The sequence below is a fragment of the Canis lupus genome, chromosome 16, assembly GCF_048164855.1.
Source record: "Canis lupus baileyi chromosome 16, mCanLup2.hap1, whole genome shotgun sequence".
NCBI lineage: Eukaryota > Metazoa > Chordata > Mammalia > Carnivora > Canidae > Canis > Canis lupus.
In genome coordinates, this window is record NC_132853.1 from 17,809,571 (window position 1) to 17,832,047 (window position 22,477).

General features: G+C 52.2%; 1 protein-coding gene across 27 annotated transcripts in view; it reads left to right on the plus strand.

Annotated features, from left to right (window-relative positions):
• Positions 1-818: 818 nt before the first annotated feature.
• Positions 819-22,477, plus strand: part of MYO18A (myosin XVIIIA) — a 98,374-nt gene continuing 76,715 nt past the window's right edge. For 19 of the 27 annotated variants that reach the window (XM_072779232.1, XM_072779235.1, XM_072779236.1 and 16 more), the window contains exons 1-2: positions 819-960; positions 12,397-13,478. In XM_072779232.1, coding sequence (XP_072635333.1) covers positions 12,480-13,478 — 999 coding nt within the window. In that variant the 5' untranslated portion in view covers positions 819-960; positions 12,397-12,479. Of the gene's footprint in view, positions 961-1,324; positions 1,557-3,326; positions 3,435-12,396; positions 13,479-22,477 lie in introns of those variants that run through there. The other 8 variants (XM_072779257.1, XM_072779259.1, XM_072779260.1 and 5 more) reach the window with 4 other exon arrangements.

Genomic DNA, 22,477 nt, shown 5'->3' on the forward strand with positions numbered 1-22,477 from the left:
CTAACTGTGGAGGCAGCTGCCCTTCTGCCCCACTCAGTCTCTCACATTCTAGGGTACCTCACTCCAGTATGGACACTGCCTGTAGAAGTGTCCACCTCTCCCTCTTCAAACTCAAGACAGCACCTGTGTTGGGGGCCTGTCTCTAAACACGTCTGGCCTCTCCCAGGTGGCCTAAAATCCCTTCTTGGTGGGTAGCAGTTCACTGGACATTTACAGGACATGAGGACCTAGGGGCAGACCTCATTCCAAAAAGCTTCTGAAAGGTGTTGATCTTAGCATTGTTGGACTCCTTTGGGAGTGAGTGAGTGCCACTGGGGGCTGCCTCCTGGGCTCTGGTGCCCCTCAGGCAGCTCCCCTCGAGGCAGGGCTCTCTCAGACCAAGCTGCCACAAGCCCGTGTCCACGTAGGGGAGTACCTCCTGACTATGCCACCTTGGACATGTGGGCAGAGCCTGCTTTGGACTGAACCATCTGGCACCGTCCAGCAGCGCCCACGTCCGCCTCTGCGGAGCCACCCTGGGAAGATGTGACCAGCAAGTCTCAAATGCTTCCTCCGGACAGCACTGCCCCCCGTCCCACCCGTGCCGGGGCCGGGGCCGGGGCCGGCCTTGGAGGGAACCTGCTCTGCACATGCGGGCGCGGTGCCTGCCCCGGGCGCGCCCAGCGGCCTCCGGCGCCCAGGGCACCCGGAGCTCCAGGCGGGGCCTCGGACGCGGAAAGAGGGCTCCGGATCAGCGCCCGGGCCCACATGGCCCGTCCTGGAGGCGCGCCCGGGCGCTGCCAGGAAGGCCGGGCGTTTATCCCCGGAGCCGCCAGCAGGGAGCTCCCTTTCGGCTCGGCTCGCGCGGCTGCGGGGGGCGGCGCTGCGCTGCGCCGCGCTGCGCTCCAGCCCGGACCGGGCCGGGGCCGCTGGATGCCGCGTCTCCGCTTCTGCTGCCTGCCGGGCGGGCTCCGGCGGCCGGTGAGCGCGGGGCGCCTGGGGCGGCCGCTCGGGGGCGGCGCGGGCCCGGTGGGGCGGCGGGGCGGGCTCGGGCCGGGCGGGCGCGCGGGCGGCGGGGCCCGCCGGCTCCTCCTCCCCCACTGTCCCCTGGAAGCGGCGGCCCGGACTCCCGGCTCCGTCCCCGGCCGCGCCGCGGAGCTGGGCGCGGGGGCATGGGGGTCGGCCGGGAGGGGCGGGGAGGGGAGCTCTGGCCCCTGCTGCCAGCTCGGGGACGCGCGGAGGCAGGGCAGGGTGGCCCTCAGTTTGGGGGGATTGAGGGCTGGGGGGCGCCCAGGTGGCCCCGAGCTGCGGGCTAGAGGCTGCAGCCTCCGGGATAGGGGGGCTTCTCGGAGCCAGGCCCAGGCCCCCCCAGACCGAGCGAGCCGGCGAGCGAGGCTCCGAGCAAAGCAGCGGGGAAGGCGAGCACCTCCACCGAGCCCTTTATCCCTCCCAGCGGCCTTCACCCTTTCACTGCCAGGCCGACAGCGGGCTCCTCTCAAAAGAGCAGCTGCTAGACAGCTGGCAAAACAATGGAGACCCCGCTTCCCCAGACCCTCTTCCCGGGGACGAAGATGGGGGTGAGTGAACGGGGCTTGGAGGATTAGGGAGTGCTGGCTGTCCCCCGAGACTGGCTGCTCACCTCACCTTTCCCTGCAAAGGGGTGGGGTGTGTGTGGGAAGGTCGGACTGGCTGCCCCAGGCCTCTGGGAGAGACTGCCCTGACGCCCCGCCCTGCTAACCTGTCATGCCAGTTGTTTCGCCAATGGGAAGGGGAGGTGGTAAGGTTAGCTGCTCCCCACCCCCGTGTTGGGGAAGGGCGGCAGGGTGCTGCTTGGTACCAAGCATGGTGAGGAGTGGGTCATGTTCCTGGCTGAGATAAGGCCTGCAGGGACATACAACACATTGGGGCTTTGTTGGGGGCAGGGAGGGGGATGGGGATGTCACCCTTTTTCGAGGCACATGTGTCCTGCTGATTAGTTAGAAAGGCTGCCAGCCAGAATGAACTGTGGGGGTGGGGGTGGGGGAAGGCAGTTGGTCTGCTTTTTAAGTGGTACTCCTTTTGCCTGGTCACTTGGCCAATGGGCATGTGTTTGGCAGTGTCCTCCCTGTTTGTGTCTGTGTAGGGAGGCCTGGGACCATGCTTCCTGGGAGGAGCTCTCCTACCTAGAGCCCTCCTGCCCTCAGATGGACCCCCCAAAATTATGGAATCGGATTCCCTCCTTCCTTTACCTGGCCCATGATCCAGGCTGGTTTGTGTGGGCTCATTTGAAGTACCTGGCATGTCTGTTGCTGAGGAGGCCTTGTTAATCCACCCAAGGAGAGTGACCTGCCAGAAGTATGTGTGCAGTGGGTCCATGCTGGAAGGGAGGGAAGGTCAACCAGACAGTTCAGGGCAAGATCACCTTAGTGAGACATTGAATCCAGAGGGTCTGGCTGCCTTTCCATGTGCTTATGAGATCTGGAGCCCTTTTCTTGGGCAGGTTGGTTTCCTGTTGTTATGGCAACGGGCCAGGCCTTGTCTAGCTTTCCCCACCCTTTTGGTTCAGAAGCTACTTTCTATTTGGGGATATTGAAAGTTGCTCTCCTGAGGTCTCTGGCTTCCTGACAGACCTCACTGGCTCTTTGCCAACCGCCTGCCATCTCCTCGGCTTCCCCTCTGTCCTTTTGTGATGAGGACTTTCCAGGAAACATCCTCCTGGTTGCTGGACATGACTAATTATATACAGCCTCGGGTGGAGATGTACTTGTCCATTTGGGGTCGGGGATATTGGGGTTGGGGCCTCAATTCCAGGAAGATGACGAGGGAAGCTATTGTGTTGGAGGGTTCAGGCAGTGAGAAGGGTCGCAGGTGGGGGTGGAGGGGGTGTGTGGGAGGGATGGAATGCTGGTGGTCACTTCCTTTGAAAGCTTTGAACTTTGAACCGTTGATGACCTGGTGCCTGGCAGCTCTGAGTATCTAGTTTGTTTATGCTCTAGGCCTGGCTCAGGTGCCAGGGTGTGTGCCTGAGGGCTTCCTCGGGTGCCCCAGGCTCTCCTTGGAAGCCCTCACATGAATTGTGCCCTTCCTAACTCCTGCCTGGTCCCTCAGCTGCACTCCTGGCAGTCTGGGCAGCCAGTTTGTTGCCTAGAGCCTCCTTCACTGGCCTAGCTTGGGGGTGCTCATCAAGGGGTGCATGTGTCTTCAGAAATTGGGCAGAAGTCTCCAGGGTCCCCCAGAGGCAGGTGCTTGAAAGTGGACTGGGTGGGGCCCAACTGGGGCTAATGTGAAAGGGAGAATCCACCCTACTCGGGTGGAGCAGGGAGTTGCTGGAACTCAGGAAACCTTGATCCACACTTGGTGTGTCACAGGTCTCCAGAGCAGCAGAGCTGTTCTTGTTCCTTCAAACCAGAGGTCTGTCTCCAGCCGGACACTCCTGACCTGAAGTGGATGCCACAGACTGGAACTAGATCATCCATGTGAGCTGGGTCCTGTTGGTGGCTCTGGGCCCCAGGCCTTGTCCCAGGCCGCTCCTGAGTGTGGTGGGTAAAGCTGGGGGGCTCTGGCCTGGTGTAGTTTAAAGGCTCAGGGCTCAGTTTAAAGGCCCAGCCCACCCTATGCTGTGATTAACAGGTTCCCCCAGGATGGAGGCTGGGGCTTGATGGAGCTTTGAAGTTCTCCTTTGGGTCTGGCTCCTGGGGTGCCTTAAGATGTACTCATTGTGCCTAACCCCCCCATTACCCTAGGTAGCCTGAATTAAAGAGTGGGGTCTGGAGATAGATTGGGAGGGGCAGGGCAGAGAACTGGAAAGCCTCCACTCCTCCCCCCACCTCGACTTTCCTTGAGGTGGGAACTGTGTGGCTTGTAAATTATCCATATTCCCTTGATGGTTCAAAGAGCTTATGGTCAGGCAGCAGTTTAAACTGTGGACTGAGGATTTTACAGGACCCAGGGCCCTTTTTCTCCGCCAGGTACTTTACCCTCACTTACAAGGGATTATTTTTTATTATTCTCTGATATTCAGAGATGTTAGATGATGGGCTCAAGGTCGCACAATGAGTCAGAGGCAGAGCAGGATTAGAACTAGCAATTTATAGTTGAGCAGAATACCTCTCCAGCAAAGGCGAGGGCTTGGGGCCAAATCTGAACTCTCAGGCCCACGGAGGTTTTATAGTTGGAATAGCTGAGGCCTAGAGAGGGGACAGGACTTGCTCAAGGTCACACAGAAGGGGAGGGGCGGGTAGTGTTAGCTGAGTTTAGCGGACAGCGGCTGTGGCAAACCCCGCCTGGGAGCCGCGGAGGTGCACCTGGAAGAGCAGCGGAGACCGGCCGGGGACCGGGCCGCGCTGTTGGCCCCTCTGCCGCTGTCGTTCCCCCCGGGGCCTCCCGGGGCCTGCGGGATCGCTGCGTTCCTGGGGAGACAGTATTGCGGCGGGAGGTGCCTCGGGGCTGCGGCCGCGCCTGCAAGTGCTCGGGGCCGGTTCCGAGGGAGCGGGAGCCGGCGGGCTGATGTCATGTGAGAAGCGTGCAGTCGGAGGGAGCGGAGGGAGCGCACCTGGAGCCAGATAAGCTCCGTGTGACCTGGCAGTGAGTCACGGGATACTGCGGAGCTCTTAGCAGGACCGGCCAGGGAGAGGCTCGGGGGCGACCATCGTCACCTTGCGCCACTCCGCCGGCTGGGCCAGGTGCCAGGCGTGCCCCTCCGGGTCGCTCTTGCAGTCCCCGGTGCAGGCTGCACGGGACAAAGGCCCCTGGGCTGTAGGAAACGGCCGCTTAGGGAGGTCAGAGGCCAAGGGAGAGAGGCCGGCTCTCTTGGGAAAGTATTTCCTTTGTATTTATTTATGAGTGAGGTCTGGGAGTGGGGTGGGGGGAGACTGACCCTTTTAAGTATCCACCCACAGCAGGCAAGTCTGGGCGCTTGTCTTGGGAGTCTAATGTTATAGTTTCCATTTCCTGGGGTTTCTGCTTTGCCAGCTGCAGGGTGACCCATTTAAATCTGTCCCCACTTAAAGACACAAGACACTAGTAAGATCTATTTTAACCAAGTCCCCCAAGTCACTGAAACTTTTCCGAGGCATGAGATGGCAAGCCTTGAACTTACCATTGCACACTTGGTTTACAGCCTTAATGCCAAATGGATTGTCAAGTCTTTCTTTTTCTTTCTTTTTAATATTTAAAATCACAAAAGTAGCATATTCTGAGAAAAGCTTTAATCCCCAGGAAGTCTATTAGGTAAAAAGCTAAAGTCTTATTACTCCTGTTTGCCCCAACTCCACGGAGAAAACTACAGATAAAATTTTGTAATGGAGCTTTAAAAGCTTGTTATATATATTTTATATATATTCATATATAGCATGTGATATGGTATATTTATATATTATATATCTATATACTATATGTTTACATATAACATTATGTTACATAGATATAATTTAATATAAATATTGACATTTTTTTCTGTAGAAAATAAAGAGCATATAGAAGAGTAGGAGAAATATTATACATAACCCCACTATCTAAAGCCCCTATGCCTAGATAAACACACACACGCACACACACACACCCCTCCACCAGCTAAATAGTCTCATTGTAAAAAATTAGAACAATATAGATGAAACACAAATCTATTTTGATTCTTCTAAAATCCCTGTCTCTTCCCCAGAGCATACATCTTTCTATACATTATGCAAATATTGTGCATACATAATGTGCATGGCTACATATGTACACATAAACAGTTTTAAAAATATATAATTATAAGAATTATATATTATCTGGCAACTTGATATTTTTTGCTTAACAATATAGTATTGATTCTTTCCAAGTCAGTATATACAAATCTCCATTCTTTTTGATAACTGCCCAGTTCTATAATTTAGCTATTCCCCTGGTGACAGACCTTTATATTGATAGAATTTTGCAATCACAAACAGTGATGCAAAGATTAGCCATGTTTATTGTGTGAACATATCAGTAGAGGTCCTGTATGTGGAACTGCCCAGTCTAAGAATATGTACACTTAAATATTTTCATAGATACCACCGACTTTCCCTCCTTACACTAATTTATACTCTCAGCAACACATATGAGATATCCTGCTTCCTATCTTCTTCTATTTGATTGATGTTATTAATAATGGTGGTTTTTACTAAACTGCTAGGTGAACAACAGTATACCTGTTTTCTTCCATATGTCTGTGGCTGAATACCTATTCGTGTTTGTTAGCCATTCATATTTCTGCAGCTATGAATTGCCTGTGCTTAGTCTTGGCAGTAGCTACATGGGGCCTCTGGACTTGAGCCAGTGTGATCTGTCCTGGCCACGTGCTCACAGGATTGCCTGCACTTCTTTGGGCTTTACTTTCCATATACAAAGGTTTTGTCCAGCGTTAAGATTTTATGTTTGTATTTGTTTTAGTCACACTTGGGCTGAGGTACACACTGTAAACCTTATTATGCTGTCTCCCATCCCATTTCGATGATAAGAATGTGCCTCTGATTGGCTACCGTTTTTGAGGGCCTACTCTGGGCTAGGTGTCTGGGCTGCACCTACTCTGGGCTTATATACCAATTTCATTTAGTCCCCATGCCATATGTGTTAGGTGCTATTATCCCCATTTTACCAATGGGAAAACAGAGGCACAGAGGCATGAAGTGGCTTTCCCAAGATTGCATAGTTATTACCTTGGGTTTGGTCCTAGGTTTTCTACCTGACATCTGAAGCCTAAGCTCTTCCATTAGTTTCACTTATCTTAAATTAATTACTTAATTAGTTAATTAATTAATTATGTTTGAGAGGAGGGGAGAGGCAGAGGGAGAGAGAGAATATCAAGTAGGCTTCATACTTGGTGTGGACACGGGGCTCTGTCTCATGAACCCGAGATCATGACCTGAGCCAAAATCAGGAGTTGGACTCTTAACCAACTGAACCACCCAGACATCAGCATATCTTGCCCCAAATACTGTAGTACACATATTATTAACTAGACTTCAGTATTTGTTTAGAGTTCTTTTTTCTTTTGAGTGAATATTTCACATAATGAAATACACAAATCTCATGTGCACTATTTGATAACTGTTAACAAATGTAAACACCTGTCACCCCAAATCCCTATCAAGATAATGTAACATGAACATCACTCCAGAAAGTTCCCTCATGCCCTTTTTCAGGCAATTCCTGTCCCTACTCCCATCCCCACCTTCCAGAGGTAATCACTATTCTGGGTTTTTTCCACCATAGGTTAGCTTTGTCTATATACGTCTTCCTTGACTTACCGTGAGTTTGCCTCCTTCCTGATAAACCCATCGTAACTTGAAAATATCGTAGGTCGAAAATACACTTTATACACCTGACCTACCAAACATCATAGGCAAGCCTCGCCAATGGCTCAGAACGTGTTCAGAAAACTAATATGAGCTCAGAAAACTAATATGAGCCTACGGTTGGCAAAATCATCTAGCACAAAGCCTATTTTATGGTCAAATGTTGAATATCTCATGTAATTGATTGCACACTGTTCTGAAAGTGAAAGAATGGTACAGCATGGGTACAGAATGACTGTAAGTATCAGTTGTTTATCCTTGTGAATGTGTGGCTGACTGGGAGCTGCGTCTTGCTGTCACTGCTCAGCATCATGAGAGTCTCCTACTGCATATCACTAGGTCAGGAAAAGATCCAAAGTCAAAATATGAAGTGTGATTTTTACAGAATACAAATCGCTTTCACATATGCATATCATAAAGTAAAAAAATTATAAGTCTAGGGCAGCCCCGATGGCCCAGTGTTTTAGTGCTCCCTTAACCCCGGGGTGTGGTTCTGGAGACCTGGGATCAAGTCCCATGTCAGGCTTCCTGCATGGAGCCTGCTTCTCCCTCTGCCTGTGTCTCTGCCTCTCTCTCTCTCTCTCTCTGTCATGAATAAATAAATAAAATCTTTTAAAAAAATTATAAGTCTTGGGCAGCCCCGGTGGTGCAGCGGTTTAGCGCCACCTGCAGCCACGGGCGTGATCCTGGAGACCCTGGATCGAGTCCCAAGTCGGGCTCCCTGCATGGAGCCTGCTTCTCCCTCTGCCTGTGTCTCTGCCTCTCTCTCTCTCTCTCTGTTTCTATGAATAAATAAATTAAAAAAAAATTATAAGTCGAACCATTGTAAGTCAGGGACCATCTGTACTAGAACTTCATATAAATAATACCATACCAGTATGTACTCTTTTTTTTTTTTAAGATTTTATTTATTTATTCATGAGAGAGATACAGAGAGAGATAGAGACATAGGCAGAGGGAAAAGCAGCCTGGAGCCTGACTTGGGACTCAATCCCAGGACTCCAGGATCACAACCTGAGTCAAAGGCAGATGCTCAATTACTGAGCCACCTCAGGTGTCCCCAGCTTGTACTCTTTTTGTCAAATCCTTCTTTTGCTGTCACTTGACATAATGTTTTTGAGATTCATTCCTGTTGTGTCTATCAGTAGTTGCTTCCTTTTTATTGCTGAGTCATAGTCCATTGTATGGATATGTATATCATTTCTCCTATAGATGAACAGATAGATGCATATATGAGTCAAATGGTCCTTGCCGTCAAGATGCTCTCCATCTTTAAGTAATAAGGCAGCTGAGTTGACTAAGTTGATTGTACTTCACTTTGATTTGGGGAGCAGCAGGGTCAAGATGATGTAGGTACATACCCTAATTTATATACATACCTTTCCTCCATGTAAAATTAGGGAAGGCTTCCTGGAATATGGTGAGGGGAGAAAGGCAGAGCAGGAGGTCAGAAAACTGGAAGTTAACCTTTGCTGGGGAGGGTAAGAGATGAAGGAGAGGTGGATAGAAAGTGCAGCCCAAAATGAAGAGTGGGAAGGTGCTGATGTCATTGCTGCTGGAGACTTTGGACCTGAGGACAGAAGATGCTGCAAAGTCCAAGGTCTATAGGAAGGTGACAGCCCAGGTGGCTGGCAGAGTGGGTTCTGAGGAGCAGAGACATCTGTGCTGTGGGTCTGGCCCTGGACAGGGAGGTTGCAGGTGGCTCCAGGCAGGTGGTATGGGAGAGAACCCAAGCCACAGCCAGGCAATTGTAGGGATGATGGTGGGGAAGGGGTGCCTTGTGAGCTGTGTGCATAACTGGCAGGACAGGGATGGTGAGGGGAGGGCTGAAATGGACTCAGCCTCCAAAGGCTCCAGGGTTGGGATGAGAGGGACAGCTTTGGCAGAAAGTTAATAAGTAACCTGTGTCCACAAGAGACTTAGATATTTGGAATTTTTGAACTAGAAGAAACCTAGATCATCTAGTCCAACCTTGAGCAAAGTGACAGGCTCAAGGTCCCCTAGCAATTTATTGGCAGATCCAGGCCTAGACAGCAGACCTGCTAATCTTCCCAGCCACGCTACCCAACTCGTGCTGCTGCTGTAGCAGTGACTGTGTGGTTCCTGCCTGTCGCAGTGAGGGGCAAGCTTTTGCCAAGACAGGGATTTCCACGAACTTACTTCTCAGGGACCTTTCCAGCCCAAAGATTCTAGAATTCTGGGGCCTGTTTTCCGTTGACACTGCTCAGATGGCTAGCCCCCAGCAAGGAGCCAGGATAAGGTAAGGATTGCAGAGTAAGAACTGAAGACCAAAAGAGGTGTCTTGGTAGGATGGTGTGGTAGGCAGTTGGGTTCTTGCAGTTGGGCTGAGGCTGAGGCCAAGAAACTCCTTTGTCCCTTTCTGGTCCCCAAGATAGGTTTTTTTCTTAATTTCCCACACCTTTGGAGCCATCTTCTAAATCAGCCTTTTTTTTTTTTTTTTTTTAAGAGAGTGGGAGCATGGGGCAGGATGGGGAGAGGGGGAGGGAGAGAATCTTAAGCAGACTCCATGCCGAGCCTGGAGCCCAGATCCTGATGCAGGGCTCTATCTCACAACCCTGAGATCATGACCTGAGCCAAAATCAAGAGTCAGATGCTTAACTGACTGAGCCACCCAGGTGCCCCTAAATCAACCTTTTAAAATGGTACAGGTAGTGATGGGTGAGGGATAGGGTGGGTGATGACCAACCAAATATCCCACGTCCTAATATGTGGTAGGTCTGTGCCATACCCCATCAATGCTCAGGAGGGGAGAGAGTGAGACTCCCCATGTCAAAATAGAGCCCTGAAGATAGGATGCCTGCTGCCAGGTATTCCCCCCATCCCAAATCAGTCCAGACTCAGCTGGACAAGGCTGCCCCTGGCTTTGCACTTCTTGGGCTCTATATGCCCTGTCTTCCTACTCCCAGGCACTGTGCATGGAGCATTTCGAACCAAAAAGTTCAGAGGGAACTTTGTTTTACTAAGTAGAAATAGATCAGAGGGGGAAAGGGGTGCTTGCTAGGTCCACAGGGAGCTAGTAACTGGGTCAGATTCCCCACCTCTTTGGATATGCTCTACAATTAAAGATTTCTCTAGAATTGTACTGCCCAGTTCAATAGCCAGTAGCTGTTGAATACTTAAAATTCGCCTGGATTAAGTTAGCCTGAATTAAGATGTGCTGTAAGTATAAAATTCACACTGGATTTTGAAGACTTAATATGGAAAAGAGAATGTAAAATAGTCTCAATGTTTTTCATGTAGATTTATCATTAATTTCACCTGTTTCTTTTTACCTTTTTTAGTGTGGCTGCTAGAAAATTCTAAATCACACCTATGACTTGAATTGTATTTCTGTGATGAGCACTGCTCTGGGATGGATACATTGATCTCTCAGGAACCACATGGGTCAGGGTGCTGGGTGGGGAGGAGGCAATAGACAGTGCCACCAGGACCTTTGGGAATTCCTGGCCTTGACGTCTTCCTCGGCATTTGTACAGGGGCTAGGGGTCCATCTCAGTAGGTTGGGGAACCTGGAGGGCCATCCTTTGTTGTGGCGGTGGTGGGACACAGATAGGAAAGGCCTCTCCAGGGCTTTGCAAAAGGTCATTGCTGGAAGTGAGCTTATAGGTCCTGTGTCTCAAACTCAGAGCGGGAGGCCTTCATGGAGAGAGAAAAAATTGCATTTAATTTCTAATTAGGTGGTATGGCCTACTTCCACTCTTTGTTCCCTGCTGGTTAGAACTTGTTTCCTGGCTTGCAACTCCACCCCCACCAGGTCTTTCTCGGTCCTGTCCCCAGTCAGGTGTGCGCAGGGGTAGGAGTAGGCTGGCACTGCAGGCGCACGTGCCCTGTGCCCTGGAGCCAGATTTTCTCTCAGGCTGCCACAACTTTCTTCCTGGGGCTATATTTAGTTGTTGGTCTGGGGGGGTGGGGTGGAGAAGGGATGTGAGTTTCTCAGGATCGGTTCAGTCTGGAACTTCCCCTTCCTTCCCTGCTTCACTCAGGGCGCCAAGGCCCCAGAAAGAAAACAGGATTTGCTGCTGACTTGCTGTGTGACAACTATCATATACTTAATTTTTTTTTAAAGATTTTATTTATTTATTCATGAGAGACACAGAGAGAGAGGCCAAGACACAGGCAGAGGGAGAAGCAGGCTCCATGCAGGGAGCCCAATGCGGCACTCGATCCCAGGACTCTAGGATCACTCCCTGAAGGCAAATGCTCAACTGCTGAGCCACCCAGGCATCCCTATACTTAATTTCCTGAGCCCCATTTTCTCATTTATAAAGGAGAGAGAATGATACCTATGTTGCAGGGATGATGTGAGGCTCAAATGAGAGTGTGTGTCAAGTGCCTGGCAAGTGGAACTCGTGAAAAAAGTGTTGGTTCTTCGAGGTCTTCTGTCAGGCAGGAGCTAAGGCTGATTCTGGGGGGCAGCAGGCTGAGCAAAGAGCCAAATTGCATGTGATGACTGCTGCTTTAAGGCGATATTGGCTCTGGGGAGGTGATGGTATGTGAAGTCTCTTTCCTTTTTCCTTTGTGTTTGAATCTTCTTTTTTTAAAAATATTTTATTTATTTATTCATGAGAGAGACACACACACAGAGAGAGGGGCAGAGACACAGGCAGAGGGAGAAGCAGGCTCCATGCAGGGAGCCCGATGTGGGACTCGATCCCAGGACTCCGGGATCACTCCCCGAGCCAAAGGCAGACAGACGCTCAACCACTGAGCCACCCAGGCGTCCCAGCTTTGTGTTTCAATCTGACGTCGGGTACAAGGTTGCTTTGATGGCACCCTCCTGCCAGGAGGGCAGGTCTCCTAGACACCACCGCTAACTAAGCACCTTATCATGGTGAAAGGCCATTACAGACTTTTACAACCTTCTCTAAACCTCAAGCTTCCTTCTTTGTCAAATGGGGTGATCACAGACTTCCCATAGCAGTGTGACGAGGATTAACTTCACAGAGACGGTATTGTATAAAGCAGAGCACCTGGCACATACTGAGCTTGCTCTTGGGAAAGGGGAGCTGTGCTCATTAGTTGGCCTTGTCTGGATGGGAGACCCAGGAAGAGGCTCTGCTCGAATAATCCTTTCTCTGTCTCTTGTTTTTGTTCGCAGCAGCAAGGTGGGGCACAAGGGCCCTGTACTAAGCACCTGTGATCCCCTGGGGGTGCTGCCCCCTGCCCAAGCAGTACCCCACCATGTTTAACCTCATGAAGAAAGACAAGGACAAAGATGGTGGGCGGAAAGAGAAGAAGGAGAAGAAGGAGAAGAAGGAGCGGATGTCGGCAGCGGAGCTGCGGAGTCTGGAGGAGATGAGCCTGCGGCGCGGCTTCTTCAATCTGAACCGCTCCTCAAAGCGCGAATCCAAGACACGCCTGGAAATCTCCAACCCCATCCCCATCAAGGTGGCCAGCAGCTCCGACCTGCACCTGACTGACATTGACTCCGACAGCAACAGGGGCAGCGTCATCCTGGACTCGGGCCACCTGAGTACCGCCAGCTCCAGCGATGACCTCAAGGGTGAGGAGGGCAGCTTCCGCGGCTCCGTGCTGCAGCGGGCCGCCAAGTTTGGCTCCCTGGCCAAGCAGAACTCCCAGATGATCGTCAAACGCTTCTCTTTCTCCCAGCGGAGCCGGGATGAGAGCGCCTCTGAAACCTCCACCCCTTCTGAGCACTCTGCAGCCCCCTCCCCACAGGTGGAGGTGAGGACTCTGGAGGGACAGCTGGCACAGCATCCTGGTTCAGGCATCCCGAGGCCTGGACCCCGGTCCCGAGGCCCTGAGCTTGTGACTAAGAGGTTCCCTGCTGACCTGCGCTTGCCCCCCGTGGCACACCTGCCACCACCTGCCCTCCGGGAGCTGGAGCTGCAAAGGAGGCCCACTGGTGACTTTGGCTTCTCCCTGCGACGCACCACCATGCTGGATCGGGGCCCCGAGGGCCAGGTCTACCGAAGGGTGGTACACTTTGCTGAGCCAGGCGCGGGCACCAAGGACCTGGCCCTGGGGTTGGTGCCGGGTGATCGTCTGGTGGAGATTAATGGGCACAACGTGGAGAGCAAGTCCAGGGATGAGATCGTGGAGATGATCCGGCAGTCTGGGGACAGCGTGCGGCTCAAGGTGCAACCCATTCCAGAGCTCAGCGAGCTGAGCCGGAGCTGGCTGCGGAGTGGTGAAGGACCCCGCAGGGAGCTGGCCAATGTGAGTATATCCCCCTGGGAGGTGGGGAGGAGCAGAGGTTGGGATTTGTGCTTGGGGGGATGACTGGGGTAGCCAGGAATGGTGAAGTCATGCCATTCCTTGGCCCCAAGGATGGTTTACCTGACCTGTGAGGAGTAGCGACCTTAGTATGGGGTGGTCCTTGGTGACATAAGCTTCAGGGTACAAGGGTTAAGGGTCTGGGCACCATGTTTCCTGAGCTCTAAATTGGGGCATGGAGGCTAAACACGTGCCACTTCAGATGAGAGACAGTCTGGACTACTAGTCCAGCCTGGTATCTGGACTAAAATATAGGATTTCCATGTTTTTTAGCCATTAGACTTAAAAGAAAAAGATGAATTATTTCAAGGCAAGGGTGTCATGGAATATCTGGGATGTGCAACTGTTTTTGCTAGCTCTGGAGTAAGATGACTTCAGGTCTCCTCTTGCACTTGAATGAGGACTTGAATAGGAGGTAAGATTGCAGAGATAAGCAGGAGCCAGATCATGGAGGACCTTGTAAGTCATAATAGGAGTTGAGATTTTGTCCCAGTGAAATGGGACCATTGTAGGGTTTGAAGCAGGGGAGTGACTGGACCTGATTTATAAAGATCACCTGGGCTCTAAGAGTCTTCACTACCTCTCCTGGAAGAAAACACTCTGGAAACATAACAGTTATCAAGCCTGCAGAAATAGTATGACCTGACTATCCCTGAGACCCCAGCTGTTATCCTGCTGTCACAAAACAGCTGTGGAAGGGATGATATAGGAGCAGAAAAGATTTCGATGATGTGTATGAGAGGGTCTCCAGGGGAACAGTGATCTCTAACCCCGGGGTCTTTGGATAGGGTGGCTACAACATATCAGTTTAGAATATTCCACCTGGAGACAGAACATGAAGGACACGTTGGCTTCTGGCCATCCCTGTTTCCCAACTGTGGGTTTTAGGATTGCTCATCTGGTCCCTGCAGTGAGACCACTGCACAGCCTGGCCAGGACCTTTCAGCACTAAGTGACTGGCCAGATGTATCAAAGTCAGAAGTGGGAGGAAATGCTAAGGAAGCAGGCAGAGTCCTGGTGCTGGCTTTCTCCCGGGGAGGGGAAGTAGATGCTCAGATGGCTCTCAGCCTAGCAGCATGTAGGGCCTGGAGAGCCTGGGAGCGGCAGGGTCAAAGTCTGGCAGGAAGTACCAGAGGTGGGTTCCAGACCTTCCTTTACTTTGGGCCCAGTGGAAGTCAAGCAGTTTTGCTAGTCAGGAAGGGTAGTGAGTCGGAGGGAGCCTATTGTGAAATCCAGGGAAGACCAGGACTCATTTATTCCAAAAACTCTCATAGAACACCTACTGTGTGTCAGTCACCAAACTAGACTGAGCTCAGGGAACCACAGGGTAGAAGGAGCAGTCTTTATCTTAGAATCAAAGCCCATACTATGTTGCCATGTCTGTGTACTCCCAGGCTAACATTTTTAACAGATGGAATTTTGTTCTTAAAGAATGAATCCCCTGGGGGACTGTTGCCAGCTCCCCCGCTGAACCACAGCACAGACCTTTGTGGGGCCCTGGGCCTGACATCCCAGATGCTTTTTCATTTTCTCTATAGTCTAGGAATCATCCTGGCATCTCATATTTCTCAGCCACTCTCCCTTTCCAACGAGCTGCTGCTCCTCCATCCCTGGGGATATGAATGGTTCAGCTTTAGAGGCCCCAGTAGATTCCATATTACAGCGAGAGCTGGTATCCCTGAAATGCTGGCTTGCCCCAGTCCCCCTGGGCCAAGCCCCATGGTGCCCAGAGGACTTCTTCCCCAGGCTGATGCCTGGGGGATCTGGCAGGGGACATATAGCAAGCTCCAACCTCATGAGTTTCCAAGAGCCATCTGAGAGAGCAGTGAGACGCATAGGGCTGAGGAAGCCCCACATCTTTTCTTCTCTGGCAGGTGGCAGGAACTCAGGCCACAGCAGAGAGGAACAGAGGGAGCCCAGCATCCTGACCTCCTGGGACAGACCCGGAGCTGGTGTGGGAGTGCTGCGGCCTCTACTGCAGCTTTCATCCTCTCTATCCTCCTCTTCCTCCCACTCTGGCTTCTCTTCTTGGCAGCAGTTCTAAGCCCAGTTCCATGCCAAGAAGAGTCTTCCCACTTCCTCAAGGCTTCTGGGTGGGGCACCCTGACAACTCTGGCCCCACAAGGACAGCTCCTGGCGGCCACCCTGCCCATCAGGTCATCCATCAACTGTGTCCACACATTGCCTGTCCCCAGGGAGCTCTGAGGGAACTGGCTAGCCATCTGTTCTCTTTCTGCACACAGATGGAGACCAGGCCTCGTGGCTCCTCTCCTTGGCCTGTTGAGAAGGCCCCAGGGAGAGACAGCCCCTCAGGTTTCCTTCTCACATGATGTGTGTCCAGAATGCTTGGCTCACACCTCCACATGTCCTTGTAGCTGCTAGTAAGGTTCCATTGGGAGTAGGGGTGAGCCACAGTAGTAGGACAGACATGGAGCCCAATAGAAGTCACTCAGCAGGCCTGGGAGAAGCAGCTCTTCTTCTACCATCTGTTCTTCCACTCCACTCATTAAACGGATATCTGCTGAGCACAAGCTGTGTGCTAGATCCTGGGATCCAGCAGTGAGTAGCACATAACCCCAGCCCCTAGGAACTCATCGTCTAGCAGAAGAGATGGTCAAGTAGTAGATGATGATAGTGCTGCTTGAGATGCTCCCCAACAGGGGCCGGTACAGGGTCCCAGAGGCACAGCAGAGGGACTTCCAGTACAGTCCTGGGAGTGATCACAGGGAAAGCTGACATCTGGGTGGGATGTGAATGCAGGGGAGGCAGGAGGAAGGGGAGGGCTGTAAGAGACTCATACCAAGACCTAGAGGTTGGAGAGAGAATGACGCATTTGGGGGATAAGGCTGGGGGCACAGTGCGTGAGGAATGAGTACTGAGAGAAGTGGCCGAAGAGGCAAGCAGGGGACAGGTCATGAAGGCCCCGTGTGAACCAGCCTAAGGAATGCGAGCTTCCACCAAAGGTCAGGAAGCAGGGAGTGATAGGAAAAGATTTTAGAAAATCTCTCTGGCTGCTTGTGGAGAATGCTTTTGGCTGTAGCAAGGGCAGCCATGGAGCAAACAGTGAGGGCCCGACCGTTGTCATCCTGGAACAGAGGCCCACACTTGGGTAGAGCAGTGGAGGTGGAGAGAGATTTCAGACTTGAGCAACCAAGGGACTCTGTAGCCTTGGTGACTGACTGGCTGGGGGGATGGAGAAGAGGAGAGCCAAGTAGGATGCCAGGTTTGGAGGAAGACACTAAGTTCTTTCTTGGCTCCTCAGGGAGAGCATTTTGGGGTATTTGGTTTTGGATCAGTTACTCTTACATTGTCTGTCAAAAGACAAAGCATTCCCTGAGTCTAGTGAGATGAAAGGAGGTAGTGGTACAGATGAGGATCTTAAGTCCCAGTTGGATCAGAATCCCTTTCTCCTGCTCCATAAATCCAAGTAGGAAAGTCAAGGGCCAACTGAGAAGGATGAGGCCTGGGAGAGAGGAGAGCCAGGCCCTTCTGTTTGTATCCTCAGTGGGCCCATCGCAGGAAGCAGTAGTGTAGGATGTTTCTAAGCTCAGAAGAGCCCACCTGGCTAAACCCTGGCTAATGTGGCTGTCCTACCATCAAGAGTCAGAGGAACTAGCCTGCATGGGAGCTCTACCCAGAAAGCACTGCTTCCCTGAGCTTTCGAAGTTGTGGTGGGAGGGGCGAGGTAGCAGTGGTTAAAACATTGCACCCACCCCCTTCCAGTGGGGTCTAGTTTCTTAGGCTGTCTGCAGCTGTCAGGCACTTACCAGAGATCTGTGATACAGTTTCTTCTCCCTCTGGACCTGGGGTTTGTACTTAAAGCCTATAGGGCTATGAGGTTCCTGAAGAGGTTGTCACCTCTGTGTAAACCACCTTTCGTAGATTTCGGTAGGTAGTACATGCTTAAGAAGATCAGTACCGGGATCCCTGGGTGGCGCAGCGGTTTGGCGCCTGCCTTTGGCCCAGGGTGCGATCCTGGAGACCCAGGATCGAATCCCACATTGGGCTCCCAGTGCATGGAGCCTGCTTCTCCCTCTGCCTGTGTCTCTGCCTCTCTCTCTCTCTGTGACTATGATAAATAAAAAAAATAACATAAAAAAAAATTAAAAAAATAAAAAAAGATCAGTACCTGGGCAGCCCCGGTGGCGCAGCGGTTTAGCGCCGCCTGCAGCCCAGGGTGTGATCCTGAAGACCCTGGATCGAGTCCCACATCAGGCTCCCTGCATGGAGCCTGCTTCTCCCTCTGCCTGTGTCTCTGTCCCTCTCTCTCTCTCTCTGTGTCTCTCATGAATAAATAAATAAAATCTTAAAAAAACATATTAAAAAAAATAAAGAAGATCAGTACCTTCCCCTCTGCCCAGTCTCTCAAGCCATCCAGGGAAGGTAATTTTGTTTGCTTCCTTAATTAGCCCGTCCTTGTGCTTTCCCATCTTTGCTCCTGGTAAAGTTTTCTTTCCAGTGGGAACTCATGATGCTTTTGTTCAGACTCTTTCCCTGCAGCCCTGTCGTCAGAGACAACCATCTGAAGGAAAAACTGGGGTGCTGGGTGCTCCCCTAGGTCTTTCCAGCATCTCAGGACTGCCGATGGGAGAAAGGAGACTGGCGGGTGGGGATGCCTACATCTGGGAGAAGGGCAGGGGCCCCTATGCCAGGAAGCCCTTGAGTCCTGGACAGAAGCTGTACAAGCCTCACCAACCTTGCCCCAGGCCCCCAAGGCCTTCCAGAACTGGGACCAGCAGGGTACCAAGGAGAGACAGAAGACTGTACTGTTTCAGGTCTGGCAGGCCAGCTGCTAAGCAGTGGGCTTTTCCTGGGGCTTCTGGTGTTGCTGGAGCTGCTGGGTGCTGCCTGGACTCAGTGTTCTAAACCCCCTCTGTTCCTAATGTTACTCCAAATGATGCTTGGAGAGGTTTTTGGTGTTTGTTTGTTTTCATTTTGGGGGGCAGCAAAGCAAAGTTTATTGAGCGGTAATAGTAAAGTGTTGGTAAAAAGCTCCCAAAGAGTGAGGGGACCCGAGAGAGTTATCGTAACTGTTTGTTTGTTTTAAACAGAAAATTCTTATTTCATTTTGTGCCAAAGCTTTAGGCACTTCTGACATCAGAGCCTCACCATGTGAGAGCTCTGGCTTGGGGGCTCAGAGTAGAACCCAAACTGAGTTCTTTTGGTAATGAATGAGGTGCCAGTGGGTAGGTGTCAAGTGTGTGAGAAATGTTGGTTGAAAGGTCTTTGGGAGTTATTGATCCTGGATTAGTGGGGTACATGGGACCAGCAGCATAGAGTGGTGGACTAGGTCATTTCTATTCTACTAGGTCTCCCTTCTCTGCCCTCAGAGGCACATTCTGCCTTCTTCCCCATGAGCTGCTAGACGAACCGCAGCCCCAGAGTGCCCTGGCCACCCAGCCCGTGGGTGGTGGGCATGGTGCCCAGGCCACATTGAACTAACTGGGTGTGGGTACATGTCATGGTCATTGGTTGTTTTTGCAGGCACGGCTCAGAGCCCTGGTGTGGGGGCAGGGCCTGGGTTTGAGGTGGCCTGCGCTGGCCCCTCTGGCCCTGGCCAGAGGCCCCGTGGCCCACCCTGCTGCCCCTGGCCACCCTGTCCTCTGCTCCCTTCTAATCTCTTATTTACATTGAGATGGTTCTGGAAAATACCAGATATGCAAACACCCAGACTGGGGTGGGGGGGTTGAGGAGTGGGGTGAAGGGGGGTGTGTGGTGGGTGGGAACACAAGTATTTTAAAAATGCTGCCGATCTCTGCGTTTCCCAGAAACCACAAGCACGCGGTCTGCCTGCCAGCAGTGCTCCCGCCACCCCACCATGCTGAGCTGCTGGGCTTTCCTCACTGTAGCCTAAGTTGGGGAGCCTGGGTCTGTGGGGGCTGCGGCCCAAGACCCAGTTGGGGAGGGGGCTTGCCTGGCACTTCCATCCTTAGTGCCAGGCAGCGGGTGCGGATGTGCTCCAGGCCTCTGGCATCACCGCAGGCGCCCCCTGGGCCAGATGGGCGCTGAGAGGGAGTGGAGTCTTCTGTCTCCCCACCCCTCCTGCTGTGCAGTTTTGGGGGGGGCTGCAGGGAGCCCAGCCCAGAGCCCTGCGTGGTGTCTGGCAGCAGCTTCTGTTCTGTTAAATACAGGGGATAGTGTCAGCAAAGCTTATTTTTTCAGTTGTTGGCTCTGGGTTGGTTGGGAAACTATTTCCTCAGACCCGAGTCACCACTCCGCTGCTTTAATCTCCCGCCATAGGTTTCTCTGAATGAGGGCATGACATTCTTCCCTGGTGGGGCTCGACCCAGCGGCTTCACCCGGACTCGGGTCAGGAAGAATGTAGGGTGTTTGTCCAGGATCCTGTGTGGCGCCCCCAGGATGGTGTCCGGCACCTGCATGCTCCCTAAGTGGTGTTTAATTGATCTGATAAATATTCTGTTGCACAGGAATGCCTTGGGGGCCAGGCCTGAGAGGTCCTAGCCAGGATGAGGATTGTGGCTGGCATTCACTCTACGTTAGGCACTGTTCCACCTGTTTTCATTTAATTTGCCCAACAACCCTCTGAAACAGGCAGTATAGTCTTTATTTCACAGGTGAGGATACCGGATTACAGAGAGGTTAAGGATAAGTATGTGGCCGAAGGTTTCAAGGCTATGAAGTAACTTATCAGGAGTTGAATTTAGGGCATCAGCTCCTTGCACTTCACTTGTGTGCTATATAGGGTAGGGGAACACGGTGTCTGGATATTCTCATAAATCCACTGGCCAGCCCAGGCCTACATCCTTCTGACTCCTGCTGCCCCTGTAGGCCTCTCCTCCAGAAAGGGAGGAGAAGCAAGGAGTAAGTGGCCATTCTTGCTCTTGCTCTGTGGATAGTGAGCTGTAGAAGGGTGTGACTGCTGCTCTGTCTTTCCAGAGGATTAATTGGCCAGAGGAAGTGAGCCCAGGTGGCAGCAGGTGTTAGCTGAGAGAGGTACTGGGAAGCGTGGCTGGGGAAAGCCTTAGGAAGAGAAGTAGCATCTGTCTTGGTGGTGTTTGAGTGTGATTTCTAGCAGGTGATATAGAGGCACACTTTGCCCCTTACACATCTGCTAGACCCTGGAGGGGTCTGACATGCTAGTACTGACCTCTGCAGTACTTGAGGTTGCAAGATCCTCAGAGTGTCACCTCTGACTAAGAACAGGTCTCCTTCTGTCACATGGGGACTGCATCCTGTTGTTTCCTCATGTGCACTGTGGGGGGAAAGGTGAGGTGCATGGCCTGGCAGAGGGCCTAGCAGGTAGTAGGTAGCAACGAAGAACTCGTGCTGGCTTCTCCCATGGAGTCCCTGCTGTTCCTTATGTCTGTAATGCCTTTCCTTGCCCATCCTCATGCCCTCATACACATTGGCCCTGGTTTGAATGTCACTTCCTCAGGGAAGCCTTCCCTGACCTTCTGAGTTGTCACATCCTTTTCTTTGATAACTTTCATCAAGCTTGTTATTAATTCATTATCTTATTTCTCTGGTGCTTCTGGAGCACTTCATGATATTTGTTGAAGGAAAGAAGATGGTTCCCTGGTCAGGAACTGATTTCCTATTCTTTCTACATGGTTTTCCTCATGTACCTCAGTTTTGGTTTCTAGAACCCTCCCCACCCTGACTTGCCTTGGTGACTTGTCTGCAGGACATATCCTAGCTTTACTCCCTGTTTCTTATGTGCCTGGGCACTCAGCATGTCCCACAGGAATGGAGGAGAGGTAGACTCTAGGCATCTAGGAGCAGGTCACAGGATGGCCTGCCTCCCGGCCCTGTACTGATGTCTTTGGGTGAGAAGCTTGGGCTCAGGTAAGAAGCAGATTTGGAGTTATGTGGGGTCACACAGCGTCCAACCCAGGGGTCCTTGGAGAAATGTGCTTGTCATACTGGCTGCAGTCTCTGAGGGGGTAGGATGTAGCTCAGCAGGGCTCAAGACTTCCTCTTTCCTTCTGCTGCTTTCCTGCTCTGCCTGCGTGCTGGAATGTCAGCAGGCTGGGAATTTTCACAGCAAGGATTTTTCCCAGTCAGGGCAACAGATTCCAGCTGGAGCCTGGGGACAGCTCCCCCATGGGCAGGGGCTGCCAGAGAGGGCCAGGGAACATGCTAGGGCATCCCAACTGCTCTGTGCTCGGAGCCTCAGCGGGTGGTGCAGGGAGGCCTTCGGCACCAGAAACTCCTCTGGTGAGGAGAGAACATAGCTGGCCATATCCCACAAGCCTCACTTCCTCCACCCGGTGAGTGAGTCAGGAAGGGGAGCTGCCTCAGATTCCATCCTCAGGTGGGGCTGTGGCTGCCAGATCCAGGTTCTCTGGCCTGTGGGGGCCACCCAGCCTTGGCAGGAGGTGGCACTGCTGAGTCTGTCCCCCTTACCCACCCCTTCTCAGTGGGCCCCCGTAATGTCTCCAGGGCCTGGTTCCCTCTCTTTAGTGACCCTTCTGGCCTCTGTGCCTTTTGCCCCTTGACCTCAGTATTGCTGGCCCCTCCCTTCCACTCCCACTTCTGCAAGGAGCTGACTCACTTCCTCTTTCCCTCCCCAGTTTCTCTCACTGCCAGGCCCTATGGTGTGCAGGGTACCCATAGGGAGGGGAGATTTCTTGCAGAGGGTACTTCCAAGGCTCTTTCTCCTGGCAGTTAAGACTGAGGCTGGCCCTGGCCCTGGGCAGAGGAGGGCTGGGAGGTGAGGGTGGGGAGCATGGCTCTGGGCCATAGGAAGGCCCAATGTGAACAGCCCAGGATGGAGCCTGGCACAATTGAGGTGGGATGTCAGAAAGCCTTGAAGGGCACCTGTTCCATGTCACCCTGTGGGCTCAGTTCTGTGGAGGAGAAAGGCTGAATACGCCATCCCTATGACCAGGGAACCTGTGCTTTCTCTAGAAGAGAAGACATCTGCAAAAAGATAGATCTCAGCCCAGGGTGGCATGGGCTAGAGGCCAGGCAGTGACAGC